The 18,659-nt window shown below is 49.1% G+C and overlaps 1 protein-coding gene across 1 annotated transcript in view; it reads left to right on the top strand.

The window, feature by feature from the left end:
- VPS8 (VPS8 subunit of CORVET complex) overlaps nucleotides 1–18,659 on the top strand; it is a 1,789,524-nt gene that overhangs the window by 1,326,922 nt on the left and 443,943 nt on the right. The window contains exon 40 of the mRNA XM_085648738.1: nucleotides 17,327–17,409. Within this exon, the coding sequence (XP_085504864.1) occupies nucleotides 17,327–17,409 (83 nt within the window). The remainder of the gene's footprint in view (nucleotides 1–17,326; nucleotides 17,410–18,659) is intronic.

Raw genomic sequence — 18,659 nt, 5'->3', positions numbered from 1 at the left:
CCCTGGAGTGTCTATAAAGAGATGTCTTGTCCTTAATAAACTTATCAAGAGTGGACAAAGAGGCTTTAATTTCCTTATTTCATTTGGCCATCTGACTAATACAGAATCCCCTGACAGCACAGAGCATCCTACAGAATTACTGGAGAAGAGACCGATCCAGAGTTTTCTTTCAATAATTGGTAGATTGCCTTACTCAACTATAGTTTGTCTTTCTCAGATTATAGGAGTTCTTTGTTCATTCTCCATGCACCCCGCTCGGGGTGCGTGGGAGACAAGGTAAAGGATACATTGACACAGTGTAAGCGGATACCAGGTTGGGTTCTATTGAGGAATCCTAGACCAGGACTAAGCAGAATATATTCGATCCTGGAGAAAGAATTGAGGATAGTGATGAGAGTAGAAAAATGTTATGGGGTTCTGTAAGCACCAGATGTCCATTGATTTATGTGTTGTGCGTATTTTGAGCATTGCCATGTGATCCTTTGGGGGCTTATAATGAAAAGCTGAATGTCTATCAAGAATAATGTTTAGGGGAAGATTGAAGTCACTCCCAACAAGTTTCACAGACTGAGGTAAAGCGTTAAGTTTGGAGCTGATATTATGCCAAATTTGGGGATCGTTATTGTTAGGAGCATGGATATTAACGGCAGAGAGCTCACCATCATCATGCAAAAGTCTGGCTATAGTCCACCTGTCTTTATTGTCCTGTTCTACTGAAATAATTCAAAGACTGAACTGTGTTGTGATGAGTGTAATGACTCCATTCTTTTTTGAACTAGCTGGGAAACAAGCTAAATCAAAGATCTGGCCAGAATGCAGGGAAAGGGCAGTTTTGTGACCAATTTTGGTTTCTTGTGGAAGAATTATGTCTGCTTTAAGACCAGTGCAGTAGTCTAGTATTTTTTTACTGGGTGGGTCAAGCCTCACCATTAAGAGAAACAACCTCGAGGTCAGGCATTTTAGAGGGTAATAATGGGTCCAAGTATTAATTGGGTCGTTGCCGCCCACAACAAAGGGCCATGTAAAGGAAGCATCTTAGCTGAAAAAGCAAAAACCCATGGCGCAAAGGGTAAAGTAAAAGAAGGAAGAAAAAAAGAGTAGAGAAACAACAGGAGCATTAAAGAAAACACACACCCAGAGGTTACCTCTGAAAACAGAGATATCTGATAGGGACATCTACCTGCAGATTGAGGAGCGGCCGTTGACAGATTTCGACCCTCCACCCGAAGTCTGTGATGGCATCTTGGCAGCCAGACGTCCCTCCAATAAAACGGTATATAGCTGTAGATGGGACAATTTTGTGGCATGGTTCACAGCAAAGGCTGTTGACCCCTTTCTATTCCTCTTTCAGAGGTTCTGTTGTACATAAGTTGGTTGGCTCTGCCTTTCTGAGACTTCCAGATCAGTCTTGATGTTCGAATCTCCCATTGTCAATAGGTTTCTTAAGGGCCTTACTCATTTGTTTTCTCCCTCTCCTTTCATAATGCCCCAATTAGATTTAAATCTGGTTTTGACTTTTCTTATGTGTGCTCCCTTCGAACCTCTTCATAATTGTCCTTTCTAACGCTTAAGACTGCTTTCCTCATTGCCATCACCTCTGCTCACAGAGTTAGTGAGCTCTAGGCTCTGTCTTCCAAGCCTCCCTATCTGTCTGTCCAGCTAGATAGAGTGGTGCTGTGAACAAAAGCTTTGTTACTCCCTAAAGTGGTCATGCCCTTTCAAATGGGACAATCCAAGACCCTGCCCACCTTTTACCCACCCCGCACCCCTCCATGGAGGAGAGACTCCACCGCATTGATCCAAAACATCCCTTGTCTTTTTATCTTGATCGCACTAAAGACTTCCGGGTGGACGTTCAACCCTTCATTGGTTATATATGATGATACGACGACGCCCCAACATCATTCGGCGGCAGAGTAGCCACTCATAGCCACTGCAGTTCCTGTGTTTTCTCCTCTACATTCTGAGGACGAAGCTGGCCCTGTTGCTGTTTCTCTAGCATTGCAAGGTGGGTCAGGTGAAGCCAGTGACGTTGACCGCTTAGTTGGTCTGGTTCAGCCTCTTGTGGGAAAATCTTGGGCTGCATTGGGTGAGGATGGTAGTCTGCAACCCACTTCTAATTCTGGTTTGCTTTCTCCTCCATGAATGGCGACAGCGGCTAGTGTAGCTTTTACTGCGGTTATAAAGAGAGCTGCAGATGTCTTGAAATTGTAGCGTCCTTCAGTTAATTTGTCATCTGATCCCTTATTAGATGCGCTTCACCAGGGTGAGACGGGTGTTGAACCATTACTGCCCTATGGAGAGTCTCTATATGATGTTCTTTTTTATTTTCTTTATTAAACATTTATCATGTACTTTAACACAGGTACATCAGCAGAAATATACTCTTGTATCACATATATGCATTAAACGTTTGCTGTTTCCAGTATCAGGCAGTTACATTTCCATCTCTCCATATATAGTAGCAACATATACCATATTTTGTAATGCATTCAAATGGATAACTCCATTTATAACATGTATATAAATGTTTGTTCCCTGGTCTCATACAGGTCTCTCAAACCATTCTTACATATGTCGTATATCTGAAAGAAACACGTTAGTTAGATTCCTCACCTTAGAATATCCCCAGGCGTCAGACTGGATCCGGAAGATTTTTCGTCAGCAATACCCCTTGCGCGTCGCTAGGCGTCGTCTGCGGCTCTGCGTCCGTCGTCGGCGTCGTGCGCCGGAATGACGTCGTCGGAGTACTTAGACGCTGCCCTCGCGCGCTGACGTCAGTTCTTTTTTCCGCGCCAGTAAGCGCAGATCCGGGAGAGCTACCCCTTTAGTCACTTTTTGACTAACTTTTTTCGATTCTTTTTGATCTTGTCTCGACTCCGGTGCCGGTAGGATGCCTGGTTTTAAAGCCTGTGCTGACTGCAGCCGCTTGATGTCGGTTACAGACCATCACCGCCGGTGCCTTTACTGCTTGGGCCTCGACCACGACGTGGCGTCGTGTGCGGACTGCAAGGCCCTGACCTCGAAGGCTAGACGGGAGCGGTCCCGTAAGCTTCTCGAGCTTCGCCACTCGGCTCCGCGCCCCTCTCGATCCCGGTCCAGGAGGAGGTCCAAGGATCGGTCGCGGAGCCGCAGCCGACGTCATCATCGATCGTCTGGCTCCAAGTCTTCGGGTAAGTCGAAGCACTCCAAGAAGTCCAAGAGGCGACACCGCTCTTCGGACTCCCCTCGCCGGTCGCGTGACTCGGCCGAGGGTCAGGGTGGTTCCACCCCCGCGGCTCCAGCAGAGGCGCCGCGCAAGTCCCCATACCCGCCGGTCCCTGGGACTGACGCGACGCCGGCGGAAGTCAGTGCCTTCCTCTCGGCCATGAGGAACCTGGCTCTGCCGTCGACGCCCGCTGGCGCGCCTTCGGGCCCCGCGGACCCGACTGGGCAACCTTGCCGTCGACGGCTCCGGCCTCGACGCCGCAAGCGCCCGAGGGACCCGTTCCCGAGTCCCCGCCGACGCCGGTCGACCTCGTCACGCCTCCTCCGCCGGCGTCGACACCGGTTCCACCCCCGACGCCGGCTCCGCTCGGCGTCGAGCCCCGTTTCAGCCCCGGTCCGGGCCCGGCGCCGTTACGGCGTCGATGGACGCCGCGGTCTGCGCCGCTGGAGACACATTTTGTCTATCGCCCGGCTCCGATCCTTCCTCCTGCATACCAGGAATCGGATGATGGGGGCGAATGGGAGGGATCCGAGGATCCTATGGCCGCTCAGGCTCAACTGTCACAGGACTGGGCAGATGAACTGGGGGAGGCCAGTGGTCTGGATACCTCTCCAGACACTGGATTCATCTCTCCTCCGACTGTGGCTTCGGAGGAGGGTGCTGCTTTCTCTGTGGTGCTGCGCAAGGCGGCCGCAGCCCTTGGGCTCGAGCTACCTGCCGTGGCTGTGAGGACTAACGTCCTCACTGAGGTGCTTCAGTCTGCAGCAAGCTCCACTGAGCCTCTGCTGCCCTTCAATGAGGCCCTCACTGACGTTCTGCAGGGCACCTGGTCCAAGCCCTCCACAGTCCCTCCTGTGGACAGGAACGTCGCCAGGCGCCACCGTCCTGCTCCGGGCGACCCCAGTTTTTTGTCCCAACACCCTACCCCCGAGAGCCTGGTTATCCAGGTCTCTACCTCCCAATCCTCCTTCCCGACCGCTCTGCCGGACCGGGATTCCAAGAGACTGGAACAGTTCGGCAAAAAGCTGTTCTCCTCCCTTAGTTTGGGCCTGCGGTCTTTGAACACCACCTGTCTCTTGGACCGTTATTCCCACTCTCTGTGGGATACGGTGGAGGACGTGCTGCCCCTGTGTCTGGAGGAGGTCCAGACACGACTTACCCAGGCTCTGGCCGATGGGAGGGATGCAGCACGACATGCTATCAGATGTGTAGGGCGATTTCTACCTCAGTGGCGCTTAGACGTCACGCCTGGCTGCTGTGCCCTTTGATGGCACTCGCCTGTTCGGCGAGAAAGCGGACAGTGCGCTGAATCGCTTTAAGGACTCCCGGGCTACGGCCAAGTCCTTGGGCCTCTCGGCCCCGCGGTCGCAAACTTCCGCCTTTCGCCCCTTTCGTGGCCAAGGAAGGGGTGCCTCCTCACGTACGCCTAGCCACCAGCCGCAGAACCAACCTGCGCGCGGTCGCGGACGTGGTTTCCGCCGAGGCGGTTCTGGAGGACGACGCGGTCAGCCCACATCCACCCCGGCAGCATCCGCCTCAAAGCCTTCCTAGTCCGAGCTTTCAGGCCCATTCCACGCCAGTGGGCGGCAGAGTTCGCCATCACCTGCTCCACTGGTGGTCCATCACATCGGACAGGTGGGTGCTGCAAATCGTCCGAAGGGGCTACTCCCTCTTCTTCGAGACGACCCCTCCAGCCATGCCACCGCAGCACCACCGTATCTCGGGGGATCATTTGAATCTTCTCCACGAGGAAGTTTCGGCCCTCTTGGCCAAGGGGGCCGTCGAGCGCGTTCCGAGCCCAGAAGTAGGTCGTGGTTGTTATTCCCACTACTTTCTGGTTCCCAAGAAGGGCAAAGGGGGCCTACGCCCTATCTTGGACCTCCGGAACGTCAATGCCTTCCTCCGGAAGGACCGGTTCAAGATGCTCACTTTAGCTCAGGTTCTGGCTGCCCTAGACCCTGGAGACTGGATGGTAGCATTGGACTTGCAGGACGCATATTTCCACATCCCCGTCCTGCCGGCCCACCGGCGTTACCTGCGGTTCACGGTGGGCCAAGAGCACTTTCAGTTTACCGTGCTCCCCTTCGGCCTCACCAGTGCCCCTCGGGTGTTCACGAAAGTGATGGCGGTGGTCGCAGCTCATCTGCGCAGAGCAGGGGTTCCAGTCTTCCCCTATCTCGACGACTGGTTGTTGAAGGCGGGCTCGCCCCAGACAGTCGTCTCCCACCTCCAGACTACGGCGGATCTCCTGCATTTGCTGGGATTTTCCATCAACGTGCCGAAGTCACACCTGAGTCCCTCTCAGAAGCTCCTCTTCATCGGAGCGGTTCTCGATTCGGCGCAGTTCCGGGTCTATCCGCCGGAACAGCGGGTCCGGGATATTCAGGCCCTGATTCCCATCTTTCGGCCTCTATCCTGGGTTTCGGTCAGGCTAGTGTTGCGGCTTCTGGGGCTGATGGCCTCCTGCATCCTACTAGTGCATCACGCCAGGCGACGCATGCGGGCTCTGCAGTGGGACCTGAAGTTTCAGGGGGCCCAGCATCACGGCAACCTGTCCGACCATGTCTTGATCTCGGAGGTTGCAGTGGTGGCTCACGGACCGCGATTGGGTCAAGGGCAAGAGCCTCTCCCTTCCCCAACCGGAGCATGTCGTAGTGACGGATGCGTCCCTCCTGGGATGGAGTGGCCATATGGGAGAGGCAGAGATCAGAGACCTCTGTTCTCCGGCGGAGTCTAGTCTCCACATCAACCTGTTGGAGTTGAGAGCGATCCGACTTGCACTGAAAGCCTTTCTCCCCTCTGTCAGGGGAAGTGTCGTGCACGGACAACACCACCGCCATGTGGTATTGCAACAAACAGGGCGGGGTGGGGTCGTGGACCCTTTGTGAGGAGGCTCTGCGCCTCTGGACGTGGCTGGAACACCAGGGCGTCACCCTAGTGGTTCAACATCTGGCGGGCTCTCTGAATGCCAGAGCAGACGAACTCAGCCGCCGGTGCATGATGGATCACGAATGGCGTCTGAACTCCGAAGTGGCGCAAGGTCTCTTTCAGCAGTGGGGAGAGCCTTGGTTAGATCTATTCGCCACCGAAGAGAACGCGCAATGTCAGCAGTTCTGCGCGTTGGAATTTCCAAGGCGGCACTCGCTCGGCGACGCTTTTTGTCACGAGTGGAGTTGCGGTCTGTTGTACGCCTTTCCGCCTATACCACTTCTGCCCAGAGTGCTGAAGAAGATCAGGCACGACCGGGCCCAAGTCATCTTGGTGGCTCCGGATTGGGCACGAAGGTACTGGTATCCCGAGCTACTCAGTATGTTGACCGATCCTCCGATACGTCTGCCCCTTCGGGAGGATCTTCTGTCGCAGCAGCAGGGGACGGTCCTCCACCCGAACCTGTCCAGCCTCCACCTCCATGCGTGGAGATTGAGCGGCGGCAGTTGATGCCATTTGACTTGCCTCCTGAAGTCTGTGATATCATTCTGGCAGCCAGGCGTCCCTCCACAAAGACGGTATACGCCTGCCGGTGGAACAAATTTGTGGCATGGTGCACAGCAAAGGCTGTGGATCCCCTTTCCGCCCCTCTTTCTGAGGTTCTCCTCTTTCTTCTTTCTTTGGCCCGGCAGGGCTCTGCCCTGGGCACCCTGAAAGGTTATCTTGCTGCCATCTCTGCCTTCTTGCGGCTTCCTGATCAGCCTTCTCTTTTCAAGTCCCCTGTAGTTACACGCTTTCTAAAGGGCATTACTCACACGTTCCCTCCTGTCCCTTTTGTAATGCCTCAGTGGGACTTGAATCTTGTTCTCACATTTCTAATGTGCGCTCCCTTTGAGCCTCTTCATAACTGTCCTCTTCGTCTGCTGACGCTTAAGACTGCTTTTCTGGTAGCCATCACCTCGGCTAGACGGGTGAGTGAGCTCCAGGCTTTATCTTCAAAGCCTCCTTTTCTCTCGGTTCATCCAGACAAGGTTGTCCTTCGGCCTCGTCCCTCCTTTCTTCCGAAAGTGGTGACTCCATTTCATCTTGGGCAGTCTGTCACCTTGCCCACCTTCTTTCCGCCTCCGCATCCTTCCAAAGAGGAAGAGAGGCTCCACCGTCTGGACCCGAAACGTGCGCTCTCCTTTTATCTGGACCACACAAAGCAGTTCCGGGTGGACGACCAACTTTTCGTTGGATACGTGGGTGCTAAGAAGGGGAAAGCTGTGCACAAACGGACCATCTCTCGGTGGGTCGTTTTGTGCATCAAAATTTGTTACTCCTTGGCAAAAAAGGACCCTCCTGTTGGGCTGCGCGCCCATTCTACTCGGGCCACGGCGGCTACTACTGCTTTGGGACGGGGTGTCCCTTTGCAGGACATCTGTCAGGCGGCAACGTGGGCTTCGCTACACACGTTTGCCAGGCATTATTGCCTTGACAGCCAAGTCCGGAGGGATGGCTTCTTTGGCCGTTCTGTCCTCCAGGACTTTCTGGTGTGATCTTGGTTCGCAGACCCACCACCGGGGACGGTATTGCTTGGGTATCTATTCTAAGGTGAGGAATCTAACTAACGTGTTTCTTTCAGATGACAAGTTACTTACCTTCGGTAACGATGTATCTGTAAGAAACATTAGTTAGTTAGATTCCTCACCGACCCACCCATCCTCCCCGTTCTGCGAACTGACATCTAGGGTTAAGGTTGTCCTTTTCAGGCCCCTAGATTTTATTTTTGGCACCAGTGTCGGTCTTTGCATGGCTCTGCGTTCCTGGCGCGGAAAGCTATGTACAAGAACTGACGTCAGCGCGCGAGGGCGGCGTCTAAGTACTCCGACGACGTCATTCCGGCGCACGACGCCGACGACGGACGCGGAGCCGCAGACGACGCCTAGCGACGCGCAAGGGGTATTGCAGACGAAAAATCTTCCGGATCCAGTCTGACGCCTGGGGATATTCTAAGGTGAGGAATCTAACTAACTAATGTTTCTTACAGATACATCGTTACCGAAGGTAAGTAACTTGTTCTTCAACCCTTCGCATTGAAGGTACGATAAACCCAATCTTGTATTCCCCCCTGTATGTACATCCCTTGTCTTCTCTCATCAGGTGCCCCATCCTATATCCATATCTCCTCCTTCATCGTGACCCTTGGTCCCTTGTAACTTCCATTGGGTGGGATAATAAGTATTCTTTAAGAGGATACCATATGTCTTTCAGACAGGAGGTAAGTGGAAGTAACTCTGCATAGGCAAGAGTTTGTTCCTGACAAAATAGGAGATCTCTGATCCACTCCTTAAACTTAGGGGCTTTGCCTCATCCCCACTTGCATGCCTCTCTGATGCTTTTCAGGCAGAAGCCCAAATGACACATATTTTCTATACCCTGCTTCAATATGTTCAGTGTATCCTAGTAGCGCTACTTTTGGGGAAACTGCTATAGGCACCAACATAATTTGCGTCAATGCCGCAAACACTTGTTGCCAGTACTGACTTATGCTACTACAGCTCCAGGCCAGGTGTAAAAAGTCGGCCTCTTCCACGCCACATCAGACACATCGATCATTATCTCTAAGATTATATCTGTAGGTTTTGACATGCTTGTAATAATTACGATGTAGAAATTTAAAATGGATAATCCGTAAGCGACTACTTGCAACCACCTGCTCTGTTTGTATGCAACAATTTTGCCACTATTTGTTTGTTATTGCGACACCGAGCTCCCTGTCCCACTGTCCTCGTGCAGCACACTTATCTAACACCTTAGTGAATTGAATAGTATGATATAAAGATGAGACCATATGTGCGGGTCTCTCAGATTGCTATAATATATGTAGCGGTGACAATGTCGGAGGTTCCAGCGGGAAGGAGGGTGTGTTTTCCCTAATGCCTTGTCTTAGTCGTACATATAGAAATATATCCATGGGAGTGGGCTCTAAATTGTTAAAAAACTGTTCTAGTGTGCGGAATTTCCCATCTTTGTACAAGTTTCCCCAGCATGGTATGTTTTTTTTTTCATGACTTGTTTGAAACTTGTTTCCTGAATTGCGTGTATATGTGGGTGGTACACTAATGGAAGGTGGGGCGAATATACCATTGGGGCTTTTAGTGTATCAGCTATGCTCTTCCACGCATTTATCGTACATGTTACAGTCAGACAGTTTTTCTTGCGGGCTCTAGGTGTGGTATGTATCACTCCCATCAGCTGAATCTGGTCTGCAAGCTATTGTTCCACTGCCACCTGTGGTATATACTTGGGTGGGGAAACCAGTAACTCGCGTAGTGAGCTTGGGCGCATATATAGTAATACTCCAAATTTGGGACATTGAAGCCTCCTTGAGAATAAGGCCTGATAATTGTTTCCCATTTTAGCCTCGGTTGTTTGCCCCTCCATGTCAGCCTAATCAATTCTGTCCTTAGGGCAGCAAAGAAATGTCTACCTGGTACTATGGTATAATCGGAAATAAATACAATAACTTAGGAAGAATCTCTATTCAAGAGCTTCTCCCTGCGAGAGATAAAGGCAATGCAATCCAGCGTGTAACACAACTTGTGATATTTGCCAATGCGGTTTCGTAATTAAGACGCATTAGCTCTGGTCCGTCCGTCGCGACTTTTATACCCAGGTATTTCACCCCAGAATCAGACCATCCAATAGGAAAATCAAGTGGAATGGGTGTCACAGCAGCTGTGAGTTGGAAGAGTTGAGATTTCCCCCAATTTAATGTGTATTCCTGAACTCTCTCAGAATAGGATTTAAGTTCTGTTGTAGATCTTTGAGGTATAGAGTTACTTCACCTGCGTAAAAGGAAATGAGCATATGTCTCAAAGGGCATCTCAGTGCTCCTTCCTGATGGTGATGTCTCAATTCGGCCACCAGGGCCTCAGTGGCTAGCGCAAACAGTAAGGGAGATAGCGGGCATACCTGCCGCGTGCCCCTCGTGATGAAAAAGGGTGGCGATGTCTATCTGTTGATCAGAACTCTGTCTTCCGGAGAGTTATATAAGAGTTTTATCCAGACAAGGAAGCCTATAAGCAGCTCCGTGAGTTGCAGTATCCCTAATAGGTAATCCCATTCTACTGAATAAAAGGCTTTCGTGGCGTCTAGAAAGACCGCCACCATTGCCAATTCCGGGTCAATGTTTTGTACAATGGAAAAGAGGGTATGAAGATCGTGAGATGTTGCTCTACCAGGGATAAAGCCTGCATGATCTGGTAGCACCAACTTTTCCATTAGCAAACTAAGTCTGTTAGATAATATTTTGGCCAGAGGTTTTGCATCATTATTAATGAGAGATAAAGGCCCTCTGTATGATTCTTCTGGGAACTTGGACGAGGCCAGTGACCGGAGTCTCTGTTGATCGTGCGATTTCTCATGTCTATCGTCCTGCTCCGAATGATCCTGTCGGTCTTTCTTGACACCCTACTGATAACGGGTTTGTCGTGCAAGCTGCTACGACTTTGCCGAATCCAGATGTCTCTCCTTTACTTTCATCAGGTAGAGAATCTAAGTGGTTGGATCTGTGTGGCCGGAACATCATTGCTTCTGCTAGTTCGGCCTTGAAATCGTTGAACATGTCTTGTGTCTTAGGCAGGGCTTCATATGCTTTATGGGACTCTATCACCCATCTGCTTCCATCAAGGGGTCAGGCCTGAACTCTTTCAGCTTGCGCAAGATGTCCCTGAGATGAAAAAGTTTAATATTAAGTCGGCAAAGGACACCACAGATTCTATTGGAAGAGCCATGGCTCAGTCTGTTGCTCTTCGCAAACACGCTTGGTTGCATGAGTCAAAATTCCCCGATAATGTTCAGGAGAGTTTGAAAGATATGACCTATGAATGTGTTTATTTGACAACCATGCATTTCAGCGATACAGCACCTCATGGCTAGTCTCTTGTAGTATCGCCTTTTCAGGTCTTTTTCTATCTCTTTTATATGACCACGGTCGTGTATCTTTAGGTTTAAGGATTTAAATCCTGGCTCTGCTGTTGTTGCACTTTGTGGTGTTGAAGTATTAAGCACTACTTCTTTCTTACTGCGAGAGTGTTTGGCTCTGAATTTGACTATAATAATCTCTGGATTGTCTTTGCAGCTGTGTAACTGGTTTGTTCTTTTATATTACTCTGATGAGGAGTTTAATCTCACAATTTCATACCCTTTTTTGGAGATACGTCTGACTCTACATGGATTATTGGTTTGCTATTGTATAGCTTTTAAGGTGTACTACTCACTTAGTCTAATTGTTAGCTATTAAATAGTTTTATCTGATTACCTTTTCTTGTGTGGGCATCTCTTGGCTGTACAGCTTAGTCCTTCTTGGTCTCCATTATATGCTCTTTTAAGGGCTATTGTTATGAGCTAATAGCTGTTCTTTTTCTCTTGTATACCCTTTTTGGGGTTCTGTTACATTTACAGGCCCCTCTGGTTTTTCTTAGCAAGGGTAATCAGTTCGTTTTCTCTTCTTGAGCAGACTGCATATTTATTATAAGTGCTTCAATTTTTGAAGACTTGTGCTGGTAAATTCGGAGTTTATGGTTGTATTCTTTAGAATACACAAGCTAGTGGCTTCCTCCTTTGTGGGAGGTTATAGGTAATTCCTTTGTTCAAATGTGGAACATGGCTGTGTAAACTCTGTGTCTTAAACTGTCTAGTAGGCAGTGTCTGCAACAGTCTTCAGTCGTGCATTCCAGGGTAGAAGGTTGTTAGGCTTTATAGAAAGCTCTTCCTGTTATTCTACTACAGAGTTTTTGGCATATGTTATTTCTGTCTGACGGTTGGATAGTACCTTTGTTCTTCAGGTATGTATCAAATTTTCTCTGTATTTATCTGTCCTTGAGAAATCTTGGCTGTTGCTTCCTGAAGAAGTGTAATGATATATATCTATCTCTCTCTCTCATATGTATATATATTCACATGAAATTTAATTGTAAGTCCAACAAGGATATATAGGATTTATATATATCCTTGTTGGACTTATGATCAATTTTATTTTTGTATCGCAAGTGTGGTTGTATGTGCATTTTGCTGGAAAAGATTCATTCTTATATGTGGTTTCTTTTGAATGTTTTGCTGTGCTAATAGTAAAGTGATTTTGGACTGATTTCTCGGTTCTCTTTAGCTATTATGTATATAGAGTGTAAATGACTGTGTGCATATGTGTTACCCATATTTGGTCTTTGATATTTAAAAAAAAACAGGAAGATGTTTTTAATGTGAGATGTGGTTGCTTCTCTTTTCTCGTTTGCCTTAGTGTCTCAAGCATGTCTATGACTCAACGTCATATTCAGACTGTCGGACCATGGCACTGAAGGCCATGCAAGGGCAAGCTTTGAAGATCCTTGGGGTCCGGCGGTAGACATTGGACAACGAAATTCTGTGGGTTGCTTGTTTGGCCACTCGGAGTCTCTGGAAGTCCATATTTACATCTTTGTGGCAAAACTGATGAATACCTATACGAAAGTCAAATCTGTTTGGCTCCATTTTATCTTGTTTACAGTGCTTTATGTAATCTTCGAGTCATCATTTTGTTCAAACAAAATTCTTCATACCTTGGAGGTATTATTGTTCATCCCTCTTGGTGTACGGATTATGTCTCCAGTTTTGCATTGATGTTCATTCATCTTGGTATAATGTGAAAGTGTTATGAGTCCTTCTTTTTGCATTTTATCAGGACAGTTATTTTTCTGATATTTATCTAGTTTAGTAAATAATGCAGTTTGTATGGCTTTTGTCTTGCACTTGGCATTTTTGGTCAACAACTTTTTTTCCCCCCTTGGGGGATAGAGGATAAGATTTGATAACTGTCAGATGGTTTTTAGAGATTTACCCCCTTTTCTCTCAAGGCCCGATTCTTTCAGGCCTGTAGGGTTGTTTTATAGGTTCTGTGACAGCGATCATGGATTCTATTAAGAGCCAAGCTCTTGTTCTGCTATTTCTACATGCATGTGGTCGGTTGTTAGTTATGACCGGCTGGTTGTCTTTGAGAGCTTTTGTAGGTTTAGTTTGTGGATCCTCCTTCAGGGAGGTATAGCTATGGAATTTAATTCACAAGTTAACAAATCTGCAGCTAAATGTCTCTATCAGATGTACGAGTTACTTACCTTTGGTATTGTAATATTTGGTAGAAACACAGTCTAGCCGCAGATTCCTTAATGCCCTGCCCATTCTCCCCACTCTGCGAACGACCTATGATATACCTTTTTCAGTACTTATTTTATATACTGGTGATCACTGTCTCAACTAAGGTTGGGACTCAACATAACCACTTGGTCTTGCCACATAGGTTTTGTTTAGATGTTGCCATACCATCCATTTCCAAAGGTGGGTGATCGGTAGAGTGGAGAGTGTTTTCTGTTTTACACTGGATTAAACACTAGTGAGCGGTGGTGATTCATTTGGTTTGTTCTTTAAAAGTCTTTGTCTAGTATCATCATACTTTGTATTAGCACTGTCGCTATCTCACATAATGGTGTGATTTAACAATCAGTTTGGTGTTGTTTTTATAGGTTTTATTTTGATATTACCATGCCATTTATTACCATTGTTTAATGGTCTTAAGAGTATACGATTTTTTTATTCACTTGCATGCTGGTTATTCCCCAAGGTGCAGGGTTTCACGTAGCTCTGTGCTTCATTTATTCTTTTGGGGGTTTTCTTTAAAAATCCATGTCTGGTATTAACATACCATTTGATGTTTCTTCTTTATTAATGTTTCAAAGATTTTTGTTCTCTCTGGCACACTATTTCCACAACCAGTTTCTATAGTGGCTCCGTGTTCTGGCGCGGAAGGTTCCACAGATGAAACTAACGTCCGCTCGTTGGTGAGGACTTATATGTCACTGCTGACATCCCATCCAGAGACGATGTCATGGTGTAGCCGTACAGCGCCGCCCCCGGGCAGGCAGAGGTATTGCTGAAAAATTTCCATATCCAGTCTGATACCTGGGTGGAATTCACAAGTTAAGGAATTTTCAGCTAGATTGTGTCTCTACCAGATATTACGTTGCCAAAGGTAAGTAACTTGTATGACTAGTCCTGAGGAACAAAGTACAAATCTAGGAGGCATGGTTAGAGGCATTCAGCCATGTTAGATAACGAGTAGCATGCGATGCATCATAAGCGCTTTGGCACATTTGTTCCAGAGGCAACAAGGGGCCATGGGGTGAATCTAGAAAATCAATGACTCATCTAGTCTAAAAATTAGCTGAAAAACAGCTCATGCAATCTTTCCCTGTGACACGGTCCCTCCACTGCAGCTGCCAGGCAAAGGGAGAATGCAGGTGGCGCCATCTTGAGAGCTGCCTCTCTCTGAAGCGTCGAGCCGCAATCCATCTATAATTGTTGCACCCTGGACCTCCGGTTAAGGTCATTAACAACATTGCGCTCCCCTTCAGCTCCTCAGTCGATTAGCACCCTCCAAACAGCAGCATCGTGGGTGTTAGTGGCTCCGGCACGGTGGTGGCACAGGTGATTAGCCATCCACATCCCTGTGAATAATCTATTGAACCGCAGCTTCCTCACTGCTCTCCTTCTCACAGTTCTGTGGAGTGGCCTCTTTCTTCACATCCCAAAAAAGTCACAAGTTAATATTCAGCAGACTGGTACCAACATTTGTTAATGCTTTGCGTCTGAGGGTGCAGAAAGGGAACAAATAAGAAACTGACATCAACGCAAGGGTGAAGTTAATATGCACTTCTGCCCCGTCACCTCTAGAGTGGTTTGGAGGCAACGTGGAGCCGCACAGCACCACCTAGTGGCACGCAGGAGCACTGCTGAAGAAAGGTTACCGGACCCAGTCTGGCATCTGGGGAGTTTACAAAGCTGAGGAATGTTTGGTTAGAGCAGGGGTACTCATAGTGCGGCCCGGCAAGCCTTTCTTGGCGGCCCGCGGACCTTGCCGACATCGTACCGGTGTTTTTTTTTTAACAGTGTCAGCAAACACAGACTCAGCTCTGTGGGGGCCGGGGATTCAAGCGATAGTCCGAGTGGAGCTGCTGGGGCGCTAAGAGGTGAAATACAACAAAGCCTCGTTATCATGTAAATGATCTCTTAAAGACCTGTGAAGTACTCGGGTGGGGCTCTGTGTGTGCCCTGGAAGGGAAGCTGCCTCAGCTGCCACACAAGCGAAGGGGGGGGGGGGGGGGAAGAGGTGACAAAGAATGACAAGAGAACAGCAGGGTGTGAGAGTCAGGCAAGGGGACAGAGGGTGACAGAGGGCAGTAGGGAGAGACAGAAACAGACAGACAGATAGAGATAGAGACTAACAGAGACAGGGACAGACAGAGACAGATAGGCAGAGACAGGGACAGACAGATAGAGGCAGAGACAGACAGAGAGGCAAAGAGACAGACGGAGAGACAGACGGAGAGGGAGGGCGACAGAGAGAGAGAGAAAGGGAGACGGGGAGAGAGAGGGAGACGGGGAGAGGAAGGGAGACGGGGAGAGGAAGGGAGACGGGGAGAGGGAGGGAGACGGGGAGAGGGAGGGAGACGGGGAGAGGGAGGGAGACGGAGATGGAGGGAGACGGAGAGGGAGGGAGACGGAGAGGGAGGGAGACAGAGAGGGAGGGAGACGGAGAGGGAGGGAGACGGAGAGGGAGGGAGACGGAGACGGAGAGGGAGGGAGACGGGGAGAGGGAGGGAGACGGGGAGAGGGAGGGAGACGGGGAGAGGGAGGGAGACGGGGAGAGGGAGTGAGCCGGGGAGAGGGAGTGAGCCGGGGAGAGGGAGTGAGCCAGGGAGAGGGAGTGGGGAGAGGGAGTGAGCCGGGGAGAGAGAGTGAGCCGGGGAGAGAGAGTGAGCCGGGGAGAGAGAGTGAGCCGGGGAGAGAGAGTGAGCCGGGGAGAGAGAGTGAGCCGGGGAGAGGGAGTGAGCCGGGGAGAGGGAGTGAGCCGGGGAGAGGGAGTGAGCCGGGGAGAGGGAGTGAGCCGGGGAGAGGGAGTGAGCCGGGGAGAGGGAGGGAGACGGAGATATAGGGAGACGGAGATATAGGGAGACGGAGATATAGGGAGACGGAGATATAGGGAGACGGAGATCTAGGGAGACGGAGATCTAGGGAGACGGAGATCTAGGGAGACAGAGGGAGGGAGACTGAGAGGGAGGGAGATGGGGAGAAGGAGGGATGGAGGGAGACGGAGAAGGAGAGTGACGAAGAGAGGGGGAGAGAGGGAGGGAGAGAGAGACAGGGAGGGAGGGAGACAGGGAGGGAGGGAGACAGAGGGGGGAGACAGAGAAGGGGAGACAGAGAGGGGGGAGACAGAGGGAGGGAGAGCGGGAGAGAGAGAGGGGGAGAGAGAGAGAGGGAGACAGGGAGGGAGGGAGACAGAGGGGGGAGGGAGACAGAGGGGGAGGGAGACAGAGGGGGGAGGGAGACAGAGGGGGAGGGAGACAGGGGGGGAGACAGAGAGGGAGGGAGAGAGACAGAGAGGGAGGGAGAGAGAGAGGGAGGGAGACAGAGAGAGAGGGAGGGAGAGAGAGAGGGAGGGAGACGGAGGAGGGAGGGAGACGGAGGAGGGAGGGAGTGAGACGGAGGACGGAGGGAGAGGGTGGGAGACGGAGGAGGGAGGGATACGGAAGGAGAGGGAGGGAGACGGAGGGAGAGGGAGGGAGACAGAGGAGGGAGGGAGACGGAGGAGGGAGGGAGACGGAGGAGGGAGGGAGATAGAGAGAGGGAGAGAGAGAGAGAGAGAGAGAGATATGTGTATGCCGGGTCCGGTGGCTCAGTGGACGAAGGCGTCCGCTGCAGGGACCTGTGTTCCACCTCATGGTCACAGTTTTTTTGTTGCTCTAGCCCCGCCCCCTCCCCCAATGACCCCGCCCCCAAGGTGCGGCCCTTGGCCACAAACCACACTGTAAATTTGGCCCCCAAGAGAAAGTTTGCGAGTACCCCTGGGTTAGAGTGTCCATCGGAAAGAGCACTCGCGAAGGTAACTTGTTCAGTCACAAGTAATGCTCTTACGAAGGAAGTGCAGTCTTATGTGCAGCTGCTATTGTCATAAATATGTGCAAGGTAGCCCTAAGGACACAATAATTCACTTTCTTTACCTTTTGCCTTGCCTTTTTAAGCGTGTGCGCGATGTTTTGTTGACGTGTGAATTGCTGTCGTCGGTCGGTATGTGTCGGATACATGCAGGCTCTGACAAACCTTTCTCTTTTTTAGCTCTGAAGTGTTTGACAATGCTGGTGCTGAACAGCATGGCAACATTCATCAGCCTGCCATCGATTTTACAGAGAATCCTGCAAGTAAGTATCGATCTTTCTACAAAGTAATTGCTCATATCATCTCGGCGTCTTGTGCACCGGTTATGTTCGAAGGTTTGGGAATTCAGCGAAGAAAAGACTGTTAATAAAATCACTGATCGGATAAATTGTAACTTCCATTACATTCTTGCATTTGCAGGTCATAAAAGTGAATACAGAGAGCCTGCCATCATTTTCTCTTTTTTATCTAATCTCTAAATGATTAAATGTTTCTCTCAAATAAAATGTGGTTTAGATATGTGCTATTGTACCCAAAAAACTTTTTTGCAGAGAGTTTTCAAGTTTTTTCTCCAAGTCGGAGTCCATAAAACACTGTATGAAGAAAGCCTTTGGTACTGTTCCTCCGGGGCGTTGAAAGGCGTTTCATCTCATTAAGTGGTTGAATGGTGTCTGCAGACACATGAAAGGCAAAGCTTTAATTCCTCGGCAGAGCAGAGCTATAATCCTCTTTAAATGCTTTGAAGACCAAAGTGTTCCATCTCTTTTGGTTGAATAAAAATTGTATGTCGCAGCCAGTAATTTCACCCATCGCCTTTACAGGATGGAACATTATGAAAACGTGCTATGTGTTAGAAATGGAAGCAGGGCTTCTGCGTCCTCTTCGGACCTACAGGTGGATGGACAGAGGTCACGGGGTTCTTTCTCTGTTTTCAGATATGCTAAGGTAGATCTTGGAATCTGCAGCCGGGGCTGTAGTCCTTTTTGCTAATTGTTAAAAAAAAAAATATAGTATAATTGCATTAAATAGCTCTTGCACTCTGATAGTGCCTTACGAGTTGTACAGTGTGACTTCTGGCAGTGTCCCAATGACATGTTGCCATCTCCCACCTCATCGCAATCCATTTTGCGTAGAGCACCTTAAGTTTGAGTTTCTCCTTTTGAGATAAATATATTCGCTTTTAAGCGCTGCGTGGGTTCTTGCACTTACCTTCTGTGTATATTGTATTCATTACATCATAATAATAAGCTTGAGGTTTTGCATAGACATATGTGTGGCAGGTGCATTATCCCCCCAAGCTATTTTGTTAGCTTCATATAAGCTATATTATGATCCAAATTTTTTATAGATTGCACTTTCTTAATTCTAGGATGCTCTGTTTTTTAACTGCTTGATAATCGATTTTTAGAAAATGTGACCGGAGGTCAATATAGTGGCTTGCATGTTTTAACATTCTTAATGAATCTATGTGGTTTTACATGTTTTTATCTTTTATGATTATGATGTATAATCG

Source organism: Triturus cristatus, chromosome 3_2, assembly GCF_964204655.1.
Source record: "Triturus cristatus chromosome 3_2, aTriCri1.1, whole genome shotgun sequence".
NCBI lineage: Eukaryota > Metazoa > Chordata > Amphibia > Caudata > Salamandridae > Triturus > Triturus cristatus.
This window is presented reverse-complemented; position numbering and strand designations above follow the sequence as displayed.